The sequence below is a fragment of the Macaca mulatta genome, chromosome 8 (assembly GCF_049350105.2).
Source record: "Macaca mulatta isolate MMU2019108-1 chromosome 8, T2T-MMU8v2.0, whole genome shotgun sequence".
NCBI lineage: Eukaryota > Metazoa > Chordata > Mammalia > Primates > Cercopithecidae > Macaca > Macaca mulatta.
This window is the reverse complement of record NC_133413.1, coordinates 41,300,169-41,317,476: the sequence shown is the minus strand read 5'-3', so window position 1 is coordinate 41,317,476 and position 17,308 is coordinate 41,300,169. Positions and strand designations below refer to the sequence as shown.

The 17,308-nt window shown below is 39.5% G+C and overlaps 1 protein-coding gene across 1 annotated transcript in view; it reads right to left on the bottom strand.

Annotated features, from left to right (window-relative positions):
• LOC706992 (disintegrin and metalloproteinase domain-containing protein 5) overlaps positions 1 to 17,308 on the bottom strand; it is a 160,262-nt gene that overhangs the window by 127,162 nt on the left and 15,792 nt on the right. The window contains exon 8 of the mRNA XM_077942769.1: positions 32 to 103. Coding sequence (XP_077798895.1) covers positions 32 to 103 — 72 coding nt within the window. The remainder of the gene's footprint in view (positions 1 to 31; positions 104 to 17,308) is intronic.

The following is a 17,308-nucleotide window of genomic DNA, read 5'->3' as shown; positions in this document are numbered from 1 at the left end:
TATTTTAAAATAATAGCTTTTAAAAACTTACAGTGTTAACAAGGCCAATTATCTGAATAACCTTCTGCGTTACAGCGTTTATATCAGAGCCCATGTAATCAAACTGAAAAAGATAAATGATTTGTAAAAACTAGTGGGCATAATTAATATATCACATCTCTTTTATTTTACAATATGCTGTATTCTAAAGTAGCCATAGGAATCCACTCCAATTGAAATCCAGGAAATCAGTAATAATATGCAAATAATGATTTAATAAAAATATATAAAACATGATTTTAAGCAATGTTTAGTACATTCAATTTTCATATTATTTCTTTTTAATGAAAATTGAATACTGAATTTCTAAAATGTGATATTTCAAGCAGTTCTCATTTCTATTATAAATATAATCCTAGACTGAAAAACAATATGTGGAGAAAGTGGGAAAATCCTCAATGACAGGATCACCATTAAAATGATGCTGTATACTGTGTTAGAAACATCCTTTTTCACAACATATTATAACACATGTTCTAATTTCTTCTTTTTCCAGTAAGCTCTTCCTATGTCTAATTGCTTAAAAATGCCAAGACAGTATTAAATAGCAAAGATTATATTAAGTATATGACATACTCAGTACAATAAGATATAAATGGAAACAACAAAAGGTTAAAAAGTGGGAGGATGAAATTAAGGTATAGAGTTTGTACTAGTTTTCTTTTTGCTTCTTTGTTTGTTTATGCAAAATAGTGTTATTATCAGGTTAATATAATATGGTATAAGACAGTATTTGCAAGCCTCATGGTAACCTCAAATCAAAAAACATACAATGCATACACAAAAAATAAAAAATGAGAAACTAAATAATCACCAAAGGAAAAACTCAACTTCACTAGAGAAAGACAGGAATGAAAGAAAGAAGAAAAGACCACAAAACAACCAGAAAACAAATATTAAAATGTCAACAGTAAGTCCTCCTTACTTATCAGTAATAACATTGAATGCAAATAGATTAAACTCTCTAATCAAAAGATACAGACTGGCTGAATAGATGAAAAATACTAGATCCATTGATCCATTGTTTACAAGAAACACACTTCAACTATAAAGACACACATAGAATGAAAATAAAAAGACAGGAAAAGATATTCATGCCAATGGAAACCAAAAAAGAGCATGAGTTGCTACACTTACATCAGACAAAATAGGTTTCAACACAGAAACTATAAGAAGAGACAAACAAGGTCAGCACATAATAAATAAGGGGTCAATTCAGCAAGAGGATATAACAATTTTAAACATATATGCACCCAGCACTGGAGCACCCAGGTATACAAAGCAAATTATTTTTATTTTTATTTTTTTTCACAGAGTGGTAAGTGGCAGGGATATAAAGCAATTATTAGAGCTAAAGAGACAAATGGGCCCCAGTACAATATTATCTGGAGACTTCAACACCCCATTTTCAGCATTAGAAATGTCTTCCAGACAGAAAGTTAACAAAACAAAATCAGATTGAATCTGCACTATAGACCAAATGGATCTAATAGATATTCACAGAACATTTCATCCAAGAGCTGCAGAATACACATTCTTCTCCTCAGCACATGGATCATCCTCAAGGATAGACCAAATGTTAGGTCACAAAACAGGTCTTAAAACATTCAAAAAACTGACAGAAAATCAAGCATCTTCTCTGATGACAATGGAATAAAACTACAAATTAATAACAAGAAGAATTTTGAAAACTATACAAATGCATGGAAATTAAACAACATGATCCTGAATGACCAGTGGGTCAATGAAGAAATTAAGAACGAAATTGAAAATTTTCTTGAAACAAATGATAATGGAAATACAACATACCAAAATCTATGGGATACAACGAAAGCAGTACTAAGAGGGAAGTTTATAGCTGTAAGTGCCTACATCAAAAAAGAGTGAACAGGCAACCTACGGAATAGGAGAAAATTTTTGCAATCTATCCATCTGAAAAAGGGCTAATATCTAGAATCTACAAGAAACTTAAATAAATTTACAAGGAAAAAAAATCAAAAAGTGGGCAAAGTATATGAACAGACACTTCTCAAAATAAGACATTTATGTGGTCAAGAAACATGAAAAAAAGCTCAACATCACTAGTCCTTAGAGAAATGCAAATCAAAACCACAATGAGATACCATCTCACGCCAGTTATAATGACAATTATTAAAAAGTCAGGAAACAACAGATTCTGGCAAGGCTGTGGAGAAATAGGAACGCCTCTATACTGTTGATGGGAGTGTAAATTAATTCAACCATTGTGAAAGACAGTGTGGCAATTCCTCAAGGATCTAGAATTCAAAATACCATTTGACCCAGCAATCCCATTACTGGGTGTATACCCAAAGGATTATAAATCATGCTACTATAAGGACACATGCACACGTATGTTTATTGCAGCACTATTTACAATAGCAAAGACTTGGAACCAACCCAAATGTCCATCAATGATAGACTGGATAAAGAAAATGTGACACATATACATCATGGAATACTCTGCAGCCATAAAAAGAATGAGTTTATTTCCTTTGCAGGGACATGGATTAAGCTGGAAACCATTATTGTCAGCAAACTATCACAGGAACAGAAAACCAAACACTGCATGTTCTCACTCATAGGTGGGAGTTTAATAATGAGAACACATGGACACATGGAGGGAACATCACACACAGGGGCCTGTCAGGGGCTTGGGGGCAAGGGGAGTGAGAGCATTAGGACAAATATCTAATGTATGTGGGGCTTAAAACCTAGATGATGGGTTGATAGGTGCAGCAAACCACCATGGCAGATGTGTACCTATGTAACAAACCTGCACGTTCTGCACATGTATCCCAGATCTTAAAGTAAAATTTAAAAATTGTAAAAAGAGGAAAAATTTCTAATAAACAATCTAACAATGCATTTTAAAGAACTACTAAAACAAGAGCAAACCAAACCTAAAATTAGTAGAAGAAATAATAAAGATCAGAGCAAAAATAAATGAAATTAAAAGAATGAAAGATCAATGAAACAAAAAGTTGATTCTTTGAAAAGTTAAACAAAATTGAAAACCTTTAGCTAGACTAAGAAAAAAAGAGAGAAGATCCAAATAAAATTAGAAATGGAAAAGGAGACATTACAACTGATACTGCGGAAATTCAAAGGATCACTAGTGTCTACTATGAACAACTATATACCTATACATTGGAAAATCTAGAAGAAATGGACAAATTCATAGATACATGCAACCTACCAAGATTGATCCAAGAAGAAATCCAAAAGCTGAACAGATAAATAACAAGTACTGAGATGAGAGACATAATAAAAAGCCTTTCAGTGAAGAAAATACTGGGAACTGATGGCTTCACTGTTGAATTTTGCCAAACATAGAAAGAACTAATACCAATGCTACTCAAACTATTCCAAAAAATAGAGGAGGACGGAATATTACCAAACTCATTCTACAAAGCCAGTATTACCCTGATACCAAAACCAGACAAAGGGACATGAAAAAAAAAAAAGAAAGAAAGAAAGAAAAGAAAACTACAGGCCAATATCTCTGATGAATATTGATGTATAATTCCTCAGCAAAATACTAGCAAACAAAATTCAACAATGCATTAGAAAGATCATTCATTATGACCAAGTGGGATTTATCCCTGGGTTGCAAGGATGGTTCAACACATCCAAATCAATCAGTATCATTCATTTTATCAACAGAATGAAGGATAGAAAACATTGATCATTTCAACTGAGGCTAAAAAAGCATTTGATAAAATTAAACAAATTTAATAAATGATGCTGGGAAAATTGGATATCCATATGCAAAAGAATGTAACTAGACCTTTATCTCTCACCATATACAAAAATCAAATCAAAATGGATTAAAGCCTTAATCTAAGACCTCAAACTATGAAACTACTACAAAGAAACATCAGGAAACTCTCCAGGACATTGGTCTGGGAAAAGGTTTCTAGAGCAACACCCCACAAGCACAGGCAACCAAAGCAAACATGGACAAATGGGATCACATCAAGTTAAATAGCTTTTGCAGGCCTGGTGCAGTGGCTCACGCCTGTAATCCCAGCACTGTGAGAGGCTGAGGCAGGTGCATCACCAGGTCAGGAGATCGAGACCATCCCGGCTGACATGGTGAAACTCCATCTCTACTAAAAATACAAAAAATTAGCTGGGCATGGTGGCGGGTGCCTTAGTCCCTGCTACTTGGGAGACTGAGGCAGGAGAATGGCACGAACCCAGAAGGCGGAGCTTGCAGTGAGCAGAGATTGCGCCACTGCACTTCAGCCTGGGCAACAGAGCAAGACTCCATCTCAAAAAAGAAATAATAAAAATTTCTGCACATTGAAAGATACAGTCAATAAAGTGAAGACATAACCCATTGAATGGGAGAAAATATTTGCAAACCACCCATCTGACAAGGGATTAATAACCAAAATATATAAGAGGCTCATCACATGACAAATGCTGATGAAGATGCAGAGAAAAGGAAACCCTTGTACACTGCTAGTGGGGATGTATCACTGAGGAGAACAGTTTGTACTTTCCTCAAAAAAACTAAAAATTGAGCTACCATATGATCCAGGAATCCCACTGCTGGGTATATATCCAAAAGCAAGGAAATCAGTACATCCCTATGTTTCTTGCAGCACTGTTTGCAATAACTAAGATTTAGAAGGGTCCATCAAGAGATAAATGCATAAAGAAAATGTGGTGCATATACACAATGGAGTACTACTCAGCCATGAAAAAAAGAATGAGATCCAGTCATTTGCAACAACATGGACAGAATTGGAGATTATTGTGTTAAGTCAAATAAGCCAAGACCAGAAATACAAACATCGCATGTTCTCACTTATTTGTGGGATTGAGAAATCAAGACAATTGAACTAATGGTCATGGAGAGTAGAAGGATGGTTTCCAGAGACTGGGAAGGGTAGTGGGGGTTTTGAGGGGAGGATGAACTTTCTGTTTCTTTGGCTAGTGGAACAGCAGCAAAAGTGACTTTTAAAGTGTTTGAACATTGGATTTCACTCTCTTGATGCTGTGGGATCCCTGCAACACTTATGTGAAGAAGCCTGGCCTACCCTCCTAGTAGACAAAAAACACAAAGCCCAGTGACCCTATCTCATAGTTAGCCAACTTCCAGAATCAAAGACACCTTCTTGACTAGAAGCTGATTTCAGAAGCATTAATGAGCCCAGCGGAGACAAGCAGAACTTCCCAGCCAACCCACATACAGACCAAAAGAAATATCTAGCAGAATTACTAAATAAATGGCTTTTGCATTAAGCCACTTTTTTGTGGTGGTTCTTTACAGAGTACTAGACTATTTAAAATTGGTGCTTGTAAATAAGGTGCTATAATAACAAGCACCACAAATATGTGTGACTACTCTCGGCCTAAGAAAGCAACCCAGGGTTCCAGGTGCTTCAGAGGAGCTCTTCTCTAGCAAAGGCTAGAGAAATGGTGAGCCGTTTGTTACCAGCAGCTAAGAGAGCAATGAGGAAACTACTATTACCCGGACAAAAGTAGTGACCTATTAAATGTAGTAACACAACAATTGGAAAACCCAAAAAAAATTGCCAATTAAATAATCAGGATTTATTTTTCATGATAAAGTTTTGTGTTGGGAGAGATGTACACCAATCTAGGAATTATAAAATGATAAATACTTTTTACAGGACATGATGATATATATTGGATTCTTTTTAAAAGTTAAACTTTCAAGAATGCACTTCCCCAAAAAAAAAATCACAAATGCCAAAAGAAATATATGTAACAAGTATATTTATGGCAGAATTACTTTTAATAACCAAAAAAGTAATAATGACATAAAGGTCTATGATTATCAATAAGTGGTGGGGTTATACGAATTTTAATTCTCTCCTAAAAATACTTTTTCAAAGTTTTCTAGATGTTCTACAGTGAATATATATTGATTTCATTATTTAACTGATGATGTATCCTTCCTAAGAAAGATATTGGAAGCTGGGCGCAGTGGCTCACACCTGTAATCCCAGCACTTTGGGAGGCCAAGACGGGCGGATCACGAGGTGAGGAGATTGAGACCATCCTGGCTAACATGGTGAAACCCCATCTCTACTAAAAATACAAAAAATTAGCCAGGCGTGGTGGAGGGCACCTGTAGTCCCAGCTACTCAGGAGGCTGAGGCAGGAGAATGGCGTGAACCCAGGAGGTGGAGCTTGCAGTGAGCCACTGCACACCAGCCTGGGTGACAGAGTGAGACTCCATCTCAAAAAAAAGAAAAAAAGGAAAGATACTGGAGTGCTTTCACAGTGCCATATCAACTAGGGGCGGGTGTGGGAGTGGTCGTCCCCAGTGATTTATTTTATCACTGATATTACTTAGAATTGTCAGTACAGGATAATAATCAAAAGAAAACCAGCTTTTAGTGGGGCTTTTTATTGTTTTTAGGCCATTGCCTGCACAGTCCCAACAGCATTCCCCACTTCTTGAAACTTGACTATAGCTGCTAACACTCCTGGAAAGAAAGAAAGAGGCAACATCTCAACTTAAGCATGGAGTATGTAAAAATTGCTTGAGGCCAGGCCCGGTGGCTCACGCCTGTAATTCCAGCACTTTGGGAGGCCAAGGCAGGCGGATCACCTGAGGCCAGGAGTCAAGACCAGCCTGGCCAACATGGTGAGACCCTGTCTCTACTAAAAATATAAAAATTAGCCAGGTGTGGTGGTGCACACCTGTAATTCCAGATACTTGGGAGGCTGAGGCAAGAGAATCACTTGAACCTGAGAAGCAGAGGCTGCAGTGAGTGGAGACTGCACCACCGCACTCCAGCCTGGGCAACAGAGCGAGACTCCATCTCAAAAAAAAAAATCATTTGAAACTGATACTTGATAGGATTTCTACAATAAAATACAGAATCACTTCATGACTACAGACACTGACACATTTTTTTTCCAGCTAACCTGGGTGATCCTACGCTAGGTGTAGCGTGGCAACACTTTCACTTTGATGGCATTTCTTTTATGCACGTGTGTGGGACACCCATGGGAGCCTCGTTTCTCATTATTATACATGAACATCACAAGCGGGAGTGTTGTTGGCTGACTGAGAGGTACAGCTCTGTGCTTCTCTCCCAGAGAAGCTGTGAATGAAATACCATATAATATGAATGGAGATCCCCTTAGGCAACTTAACAGTTCATTATAAAACACTGGATTTTTAAAGGATGTTTTTGAGAGGGAGTCTTGCTCTGTCACCCAAGCTGGAGTGCAGTGGCATAACCTCAGCTCACTGCAACCTCCGCCTCCTGGGTTCAAGCGCTTCTCCTGCCTCAGCCTCCTGAGTAGCTGGGACTACAGGGGTCAACACCATGCCCAGCTAATTTTTTATTTTATTTTTAGTAGATACCGGGTTTCATCATGTTGGCCAGGCTGGTCTTAAACTCCTGGCTTCAAGCAATCTGCCCGCCTCAGCCTCCCAAAGTGCTGAATACAGGCATGAGCCACTGCGCCCAGCCCTAAAGCACTGGATTTTGAAAAAAAAAACAATGTATGAAATTTGAGTCAAGCATAAAAATTAGAAATTCATGTCTCTCCAGGGTAGTCCTAGACCACAGATCCTACTGAGGAACCAGCCTGATTTCATCAACACAGAGAAGGCCTTGTTTTTTACCCTGAGCAGGCGAAATTACTACAACGCGTGAGTGGCTCCGAAGCTTCCGGTGTTTAGGAAAAGAAAGCAGTCTTGAAGGAAATAGCAAATGTGGATGACTCTGCAGCTTAAGGCAAAAGGAATCGATGATTAGATGACATTTTATTCACTTTAAACATCCACTTTGTAAAGGATCCTTTTAAAGGTCGCATTTAGGGTTTGGGCTGTACTTGGAAGATAGAGAAAGGGAGGCTTCACTTGGACAGCAGTGCGGGGTACAAAGCATCTGACATAGGCTTGTGGCTTTGGAAAAAACAATATGTTGGGGTATATGTAGCTCTCTACTCTGGATGTTTATTCCAGTGGGCTCAGCATTTAGTTATCTTTTAAGGAAGTCATAAGCAGAGGTAACATTTATCATGTGAAATTACCCAAACTCTACCAAAAGCAATCCATAGCAATTGGCATTGCTTTTAGCTCATGAGAGCTTAAAAATATCTCCCCGTGTTTATTGTGGCAGCCAGTCAAGAGTGAGAGCAGAACGTAAATCTCATTCAGAAATCCAGCCCGCATTTTTACTCCCCTTACAAATTCTTTAGAATCACAGAAAAAAGGTTGCCCTGTATCAGCTGCCCACCCTCAATGCAGGTGATATTTACCTGTTATATCAGTTTAATGTGCAGCCCATCTCCTATTCATTAAGTTGATTTGAAAAATGATCAGAAGCATCAGGACTGGGTCCTCTGAAAATATAAATGCCTCTGAGGCTATATCCGTTTAAGGAAAACCAGGTCTTTTACCTTTGCTCTGGCTTCACCCCAGCATTTTCTTCTACAGCAGAAACAATGCATTTAGTCATTTCGGAATACCGGTTTAACGCATTAATAATTGCAGGTGCTTTCCTAGAATTTTGGCTCTGCAAGTGTTATATGGTGAGTGTGTCAAAGGCAGCAAGCAAGGGTCATGTAAAGTGAATATCTTATGAGGCCAGAATACATGGCAGTATAAGCAGAAGCACCCAAGATAATCAAAATACTTGAGGAATATGATCCACAGAGACTTTCAAAGGCACATGCGGTGAAGTGGTGGAACAGTGGGCTGGGAGAAGGGGAGGGGAGAGTGGAAAAGCATTAAAACTACAGGAAATCAGAGAAAATGCTGGCCTTCTGTTCCTTAGCTTCTAGAGTTAGGGAGTTGTTATATAACCCAAGCCAGCAGCTAAAGGCGATCTGGCTAATAGTTAACTTAATTATTCTGGAATGTGCTTTTTTTCTATAAATCAGCCTAAGTCAAAAGAAAGAGGAAGTCATCACTGAATCAAATGGCAGGAGAGGCCAGCTGGGAGGACTCATTCCCCCTGGATCCTGTACCTACTACTCTGCTCTGTGGCTATACTGCAGTGCAAGTTAAATAAATTGGTCTCAATAGCAAGCTGATAGTTACATGAGAGTTAAGAAGAAATTACTTAGGCAGATAGTGAGGGTACAGGAGTCCTCAGTAAGGTTTTCCTTTTAATGAAAAGCAACTCCAAAATCATTTTCTTTTCTAACAAACATCAGCCTGTAAAATCAAGCTGCAGACATAGACAAGCAAGCTAAAAGCTTGCACACGTGAATGCTGGCAGTTGTGCCAGTAGGAAAAGGCTACCTGGGAACAGGCATGTTCAAAATGGCGGCTCCATCTTCTCTTCTCTTTGCCAGCCACATGTCCAGTAAGGAGCAGACAAGATGGTGCTGGCCACGTAGAAAGTCCATTTGCATAATAAGATTAGGGTGGGGCAACCAGCCTTCCCGGGCACCATGTAAACATTACACCTGATCAAACCAATCTATGGGGCCTACGTAAATCAAACACTGCCTCCTCCAGACTGTCTATAAGATCTGGTGCAGTCCGCGGTCGGCCGGCTTTTCCTTTTTGGACACCTCTCTCTCATAAGAAAGAGCAAGCTGCTCTCCTCTTTCCTTTCTTCTGCCTGTTTAACTTCCTGCTCCTTAACCCACTCCGTGTGTGTGTGTCCGTGTCATTAATCTCAGCACGACACGACAAACCCAGGCAACGATGCTGCTTCAATAGGACAGCTCCTTTAGACGAAGCAGACTCTGTAATTTGAATGTTGATGTGAGGAAAAGGGAGTGCACATAGAAAAGTTGACAGTGCCACTTGTGGCAGGGTTTTACTGTCATTGTGAAATCTCTATGAAAGGATGTATTACAGTAAGGCTCAATGTTTCAGCATATTCTATCACAATAATAAGACTTCTGTCAGCTTCTAAGTGATGTGGTTCTTTGCAGTCTGCTGGTGTGTCTGCAGCTTGGTGGCCACAGAAACAGTGCTCTGTGCCAGCTGGATGAGGTTCATGCCCCCTGCACCTGATGCACCTGACTCAGTCTCATTTGCTCTGATTAGTCACTTTTGCCTTCATTCGCTGGAACTAAAATCCTGAGAGTTTACTTGCAAAGGGTGGTGTCTGGTTACACAATTAAGTTATTTAGTGGTGATTTCTGAGATTGAGGTTCACCCATCACCTGAGCAGTGTACTCTGTACCCAATGTGTAGTCTTTGGAAAAAAAATTTTAAATGTTCCTAATCGATTTGTGAACTTTGGCAAAATAATTTAAAATCAGTGTTAAGTGTGTCAATTAGCTTATATTTGCTGTTTTTGATAAAGTAAAAGAAGAAAGAGATATTCTAAAGGAAAAAACTGTTCAGATTGCAAGGAGAATCCTCATCTCCAGCCATTCATGCTCAAAGTAAGAAACTATCTCACATCAAGGGTGTAACTATAATATATTTTGTTAACACCTTTGTGAGATTTAAGATTGTGCTTAGTAGACACCCTTAGTTATACAAAACAGTTTCTAATATTAAGGGAGTTGTCACTCAGAAGCTTGGCAAGCCTCCCAGAGGAAAGGTGCCTGTTTTTAAAAGAATCTGTGAATGTGGCTTTTGATGAATGGACTAAACTATAACTGGAAACACAGAAAAACCCACATAAAATTAGAAACTTTTGTGCATCAGAGGACACCGTCAACTGAGTAAAATGGCAACACACAGAATGGAAGAAAATATTTGCAAATCATCTATATGAGGAATTAATATCCAGAATACATAAAGGAATCCCAAATCTCTATAACAACAACAGCAACAAAAGCAACAGTGCAGTTAAAAGATGGGCAAAGGACTTGAACAGACATTTCTCCAAAGAAGATCCACAGATGGGAAATAAGCACATGAGAAGACACTCAACATCACTAATCATTAAGGAAATGAAAATCAAACCTACAAGATGATACCACTTCACGCCCATTAGAATTACTATTATTAATAAAACAAACTGAATATAACAATTGTTGGTGAGGATGGGGAGAAACTGAAGTCCTTGTGCATTACTAATGGGAATGGAAAATGGTGCAGCTGCTGTGGAAAACAGTATGACAGTTCTTCAAAAAGTTAAACATAGAATTACCATATGAGCTAACCTTCTACTTCTGGGTATATACCTACAAAAATTGAAAGTGCAGACTCGTAGAAAATATTTGTACACCAACGTTCACGGCAGTAATACAGGAGTTATTAAGAAACAGTTTTTAGGCCACTAGAAAGGGTAAAGGTTCTTGGTGCAAATTTTCCTGTAATAAGAAGCAACCCCCTGAAACATTTCTTATTTAACAGAAAAGGCAGCATGAAGGGCCAGACCAGCAAGCTTTGATATGCAAATACCGACAATTAAAACCTGGGTCCACTTAATATGGCGATTCCCACCTTTTCCTTCTTGTTACCAGGTGTGCCAAGTATTATGGCCATCTTTAGATAACGCCATGTGATAAAACATTGAGGTGACCCACATTTGCATATTAAAGGGCTAAGGTGGGAGGGCCAGGTTTTTCATGGGCTATGCGGATGACACACCTGGTTAAACCAATTCCCTGGGCCCTACGCAAATTAGACGCTGCCTCCTTTAACTTCCCAATATAAGCAACTACTTCTTTGCTGCACACGGGGTTCCTCTTTGTTCCGAGTCCCCCATTCCTCCATTCATCAGAGCTGTATCATTTTGGTGCATGGGTCGAGAAATCATTCATTAGAGTGGTGAGTATTAGGAGCAAACCTCAACCTTAAATCTGTCCTTTAATTTCAAGGCTCTCTTCCAGTTATCCTGTCGCCAAACTTTTCTTCTCTCTCTATCTGTATTCTCTTACTCTCTGTGTGTGTGGAATGTGTGGAAACTTTTACGGGCTAGGGAAACAATCCTGTTAGGCAAGATCAGGAAATGCTGTAGAATGGGGATATAGCTCAGGAAAATGCCATTGCAGTCTTCTAGGAAGAGAGTTCTCCCCTTTCACCCACAGGGAGGTCACTCTACTAACTCGCTGATGAGCACATGGTATTTCTAAGCCAACAGCGCCACCTAGTGGACATAGAAATCCTCTTCATAAGACACATTGCCAGTCCTTTGCCACAACATTTAGGAGTAAGATGTCTCCCACAGCCAAATTTTAGTCTCGATATTGTCCCATCAGCAGGAAAATGGCCATTCGGTTGCTACATTCTTTTAAGGCACCTATTCTGTCTCCAATTAAGATAGTACTTAATTAGTAAGGGGATTTTAAATTCAGAAGATAACCGGAACCATTTTTTTAAGGTTAAATGCTTTAACACGGGCTGTAATAGCAGGCAATCTAGCACATTGCCTACATTAAAGGAACTTTACCCAAAGGTGACACAGTCTCTCCCAAGATCCATTTTTTGGGGATCCAGGCAGATCACACAGGTTTAGGAAGTCAAAAGGGAATCACACAAGGCGGAGAAGCTAAGGTTGCGTGGGTAAAGCATGGTTAGTCCCATCGGTTAGTTCATCTGATTCCATGGCTTGAAGGACCATGCCTTCAACCATGGGTGGCACGTTTAACACGGGGCCAGGATCCAGAAACCAGGGAGGGAAAATTGTACAAGGATGCTCCCTGTCTTCTCCTCCACTCTGGGTCATATGGAAAAGAAGGAGAATAAGAGGATGCTTTTATTCTCTTTTCTTTTTCTAAATGGGTAACAAATTATCTTCAGCTTGCACCCCTCTGGAATGTACTCTGAAACACTGGCACTTCCTTAACCTCAGAACACTGAAGGAAAAAGCAACTCATTTTCTTTTCCACAAGGGCATACATAACATTTTTACTAAACCTTTACAAGCATTGTAAGATCAACCCAGCTCTTTGAGCAATTGTATCAGGCAGGCCCAGGTAAAATAGCTCCCCAAAGTGAAGAAAGCAACTTCCAGGGGAACCATCTAAGGATCCCCCTTCAAGTTCCCTTCTGATTACAGGACCTTAAGCAAATAAAAGGAGACTTAGGCCGATTTTCTGATGACCCTGAGAGGTATATAAAAACTTTCCAAAATCTAACTCAGGTATTTCACCTCATATGAAGTAATGTCATGTTGCTCCTAAGTCAGACCCTAACTGCAGCTGAAAAGCAGGCAGCTCTGCAAGCAGCGGCGAATTTTGAAAATGAACAATATATCTCCCATAATACACCAAAAGGTAAGGAAGCAGATTGGGAAAGTGAAAAAGTAATAGAAACACCATTCCCAATTGGGGGGGAAGCAGTTCCAGCAGACAACCCTAACTGAAACCCCAATAGCTCAGGAGCTGAATGGAAAAGAAAGCACTTGCACTTTTTCATATGACTTTTAGAAGGCCTATGGAAAACCAGGACCAACCACTCAATTACTCTAAACTGTCTAAAATAAACCAAAAGCTAAATGAGAATCTTGTAGCCTTTATGGAAAGGCTGAGAGAAGCACTAATAGAACACACCTCTTTATCCCCTAATTCAGTCAAGGGACGGCTCATCCTGAAGGACAAGTTTATTACACAGGCAGCTCCCAATATTAGAAGAAAACTACAGAAGCAAGCTATAGGACCAAATAGCACCTTAGAGAACTTCCTGAAGGTGGCCACTTCAGTCTTTTGTAATAGGAACCAGAAGGAGGCCCAAAAGAAAGAAAGCAAGCTCAGAAGAAGGACAAAGTCTCTAACAGCAGCTTTGCAGGTTTGCAAAGTCCAGGATCCCCAAGGTGCATCTGCTCATTGCTATTAGTGTGACAGGCCAGGGCATTTTACAAAGGAATGCCCAGGTAGCAAGATGAAGCCACCTCAACCCTGTCTAGTTTGTAACAGAAACCACTGGAGACGCAACTGCCCCCAGAGGCAGAGGTTACTGGGTTCAGAACCAGTCTCACACATGGTCCAGCACGACTAATGGGTCCCGGGTCTCAAGCCCCAGCTCCAGTGGCTCGAACTGCCATTACAGCAAAGGGGCTTTTTGGAAATTAAATTTCCAATTCCAGCTAATTCTGCAAATTAAAGAAAGGAAAGTAGACCTCCTTCTAAACACTAGAGTCAGTCTCTCTCTTTTCTCCTCTCTAATCCAGGCCTCCCCTCTTCCCATGACCATAAGGGGCATCTCGAGAAAAACTCTAACCCAATATTTTTCTCAACTTTATTTGCAGTTAAGAAGACCTACTAACACATGCTTCCAAGCCATTGTCATGATAGTTTTACTATTCAAAAAAGCCTCCAAGTTAACCACAGGAAATAATTTAACTATGTACACTCCACATGAAGTGGCAGGATTACTGTCCTCTAGGGGGAGCTCTTCTTAGCTAACAAACAGTGTTGAAAGCAAGAAGTACAGAAGGCTGAATCAACAGTAGTCACTCTCCCCAGGCACAGGCACTCAATTAGCTAAACTAACAGCTCTTACAAGAGCACTTGAATTAACCAAGGGAAAAATAGCTAACATTTATACTAACACCAAGTATGCTTTCTTAGTTCTGCATGCTCATGCTGCCATTTAAAAGGAAAAACATTTTCTTACCACCAATAAATCTCCTATCAAATATCACCAATAAATTAGCAGGCTATTATCCTCGGTTTTTCTTCCACAAAGAAAATATCAAAAACACACTCTAAGGAACAGCAAAAGGAAACAGATAAGGTAGCCGAGGGAAAAAAAAAAAATAGGTTAGCTGATCAGGCAGCTAAGTCAGTGACAAGGAAGCTTCAAGGCATTAACATGCTTCAAGCCCTTCCAATCTAGGAAGGCTCCATAAGAAAAATTAACCTCAGTATTCCCCTGCAAAAACAAAATAGGCCACTTCTCAAGGGCATACTTTTCAGCCCTCAAAATGGCTACAGTCAGAGAATGGCAAACTCCATTTGCCAGCCTCCAGCCAATAGAGAGTCCTTAAAATCCTTCACAAGGGGCTGGGCACGGTGGCTGATGCCTAAGATTCCAGCACTTTGGGAGGCTGGGGCAGGCAGATCACCTGAGGTCAGGAGTTCGAGACATGGTGAAACCCTGTCTCTACTAAAAATTTTTTTTAAATTAGCTGGGCATGGTGGCGGGCACCTGTAATCCCAGCTACTCGGGAGGCTAAGGCAGGAGAATTGCTTGAACCCAGGAGACAGAGGTGGCAGTGAGCTGACACGGTGCCACTGAACACCAGCCTGAGTGACAGAGTGAGACTGTCTCAAAAAAAAAAAAAAAATTCCTTCACCAAGCTTTTCACTTGGGAAAGGATAAAACTTATCAATGTGCTCAAAAATTGTTTTCAGGCAGAAAACCTCTAAATTGGTTAAACATAGAGCCTCTCTAGCTCACTTACAATAAGAACCAACTTTATTTAACCCAGGAAATTTAGTATTAGTAAAAACTCTCATCTCTCCTTCCCTAAGCCAAGCTGGGAAGAGCCCTACGCTGTTTTTTCAACCCCCTCGGCAGTAAAAGTTACAAAAATCAACTCCTGAATACATTACACTCAAGTCAAAGTCTGAAAAACTGAGGGAGCAACCCCTGACAGCCCAGAAAAAATGGCCAGAATATCAATGTGAAGAAATAGAAGACCTTAAGCTAAAAAAAAAAACATAAAAAATAAGTAACTAAGTGAGGACTCTCACCTTACGCAGCCCCACTCCCACCTCGCCAGATACTTTTCATTGTTTCTAACCTTTCCTCACGAAGTTCACTGCCAAATGTTAAAACTTCATTTTCATGCATATTTGCAGGGAGATTTAATTGTACATGGGATTGCCTTTATAACTTCGTAAGTCCCCAAAGGGAAATGTTAGATCTTGGCAAGTAAAGTTTTCAGTGGAAATTATTTATTATGCCCCTCTTGTGGAAAACTGTTATAGTCACATTACTATTTGCAATAAAGCTATACTGAAACCCCAGTAGCACACTGTAGCACCCACAATGCGGAATTCTCGTTGTAGAATTCTAATTGCTAAAATACTTTGCCTAATAATTATCATCATCAGAATTAATAGCTGGAGAAAATATTTAGTCAAGGTTGTTTTGCTTATAACAAGAGTAACAGGAATAAGAAGGAAGCATGAAAGTTTTACTATCATTAAGTTTAACAGGACTTTTTACTAAAGGTCGGTAATATAATGCACTCTAAGCTATTAAAAGGTTATAGAGAAAAAATATATATAAGGAAGAATCTTATATAATAAATACTTGTCCAAAAAGGAAATGATTTGTTGTTTAAAGGATGGATGTTTAGGACAAGTCAAAATGTTTAAGTATTTTATAAAATGGTCTGTAAAAGTCATAAAAAAATTTAATTACTAAAGGAAAAGAATTGTTAAAATTAACGGCATTTTAGCCACCCAATAGCATATTTCTCCCAATCATATTGCAAGTTATACAAGGGCCTAAAGCTAAAGTTATTCTCTAATGGTAAGTCAAGGGGGAAAGGTATGCTTTGCTCAAGGAAAACGTTACTTTTATATTAAGGTTTCTAGTAACATACAGCGACATCTAGTGAAGGTAAACTGGTATTGCAATCCATTGGTGTAACTAACAGGTGTCAAACTCTACAATCAGTTATGGTCTATAGGACCCCTACTAATGGTGGTAATCTGAATACTCATATTCTAGCCCAATATTTTAAACCTTCTTGTAAAATTTATCTCTTTTCGCCTAGGAGCAATCAAACAACAAATGGTGCTGCAAGCAAATCCACACATAAACATGCCATTCTTCAGAGAACCCTTAAATCAACCTCAGAAGACCCCACTGCTCTTCGCCCACACGATGCGCTTTTTCAGCAGGAAGTATCCAGAAAGAACCATCATCCAACACCCCCTAACAGCAGTTAGGTTTGCTTCTCTTGAGGTGGGGAATAATACAGGAGTTGTGAATAAATAATTTTTAGGCAGCTAGAAAGGGTAGAGGTTCTTAGTGGAAATTTTCCTGTAAAAAGAAGCAACGCCCTCAAACATTTCTTCTCTAACAGAAAAGGAGGCTTGAAGGCCCAGGCTGGCAGGCTTTGACATGCAAATGCCGGCGATTAAAAAATGGGTCCACTCAATATGGCAATTCCTGCCTTCTTCTCCTTGTCACCAGGTATCACAAGTGTCATGGCCATCTCCAGATAATACCATGTGTTCAAAACATCATGGTGACCCATATTTGCATATTAAAGGGCTCACGTGGGAGGGCCAGGTTTTTGTGGGCTATGTGAATGACACACCTGGTCAAACCAATCCCCTGGGCCCTGTGCAAATCAGACAGTGCCTCCTCCAGCATCCCAATATAAGCAACCACTCTTCTGCCACACACAGGATTTCTCATTGTTAG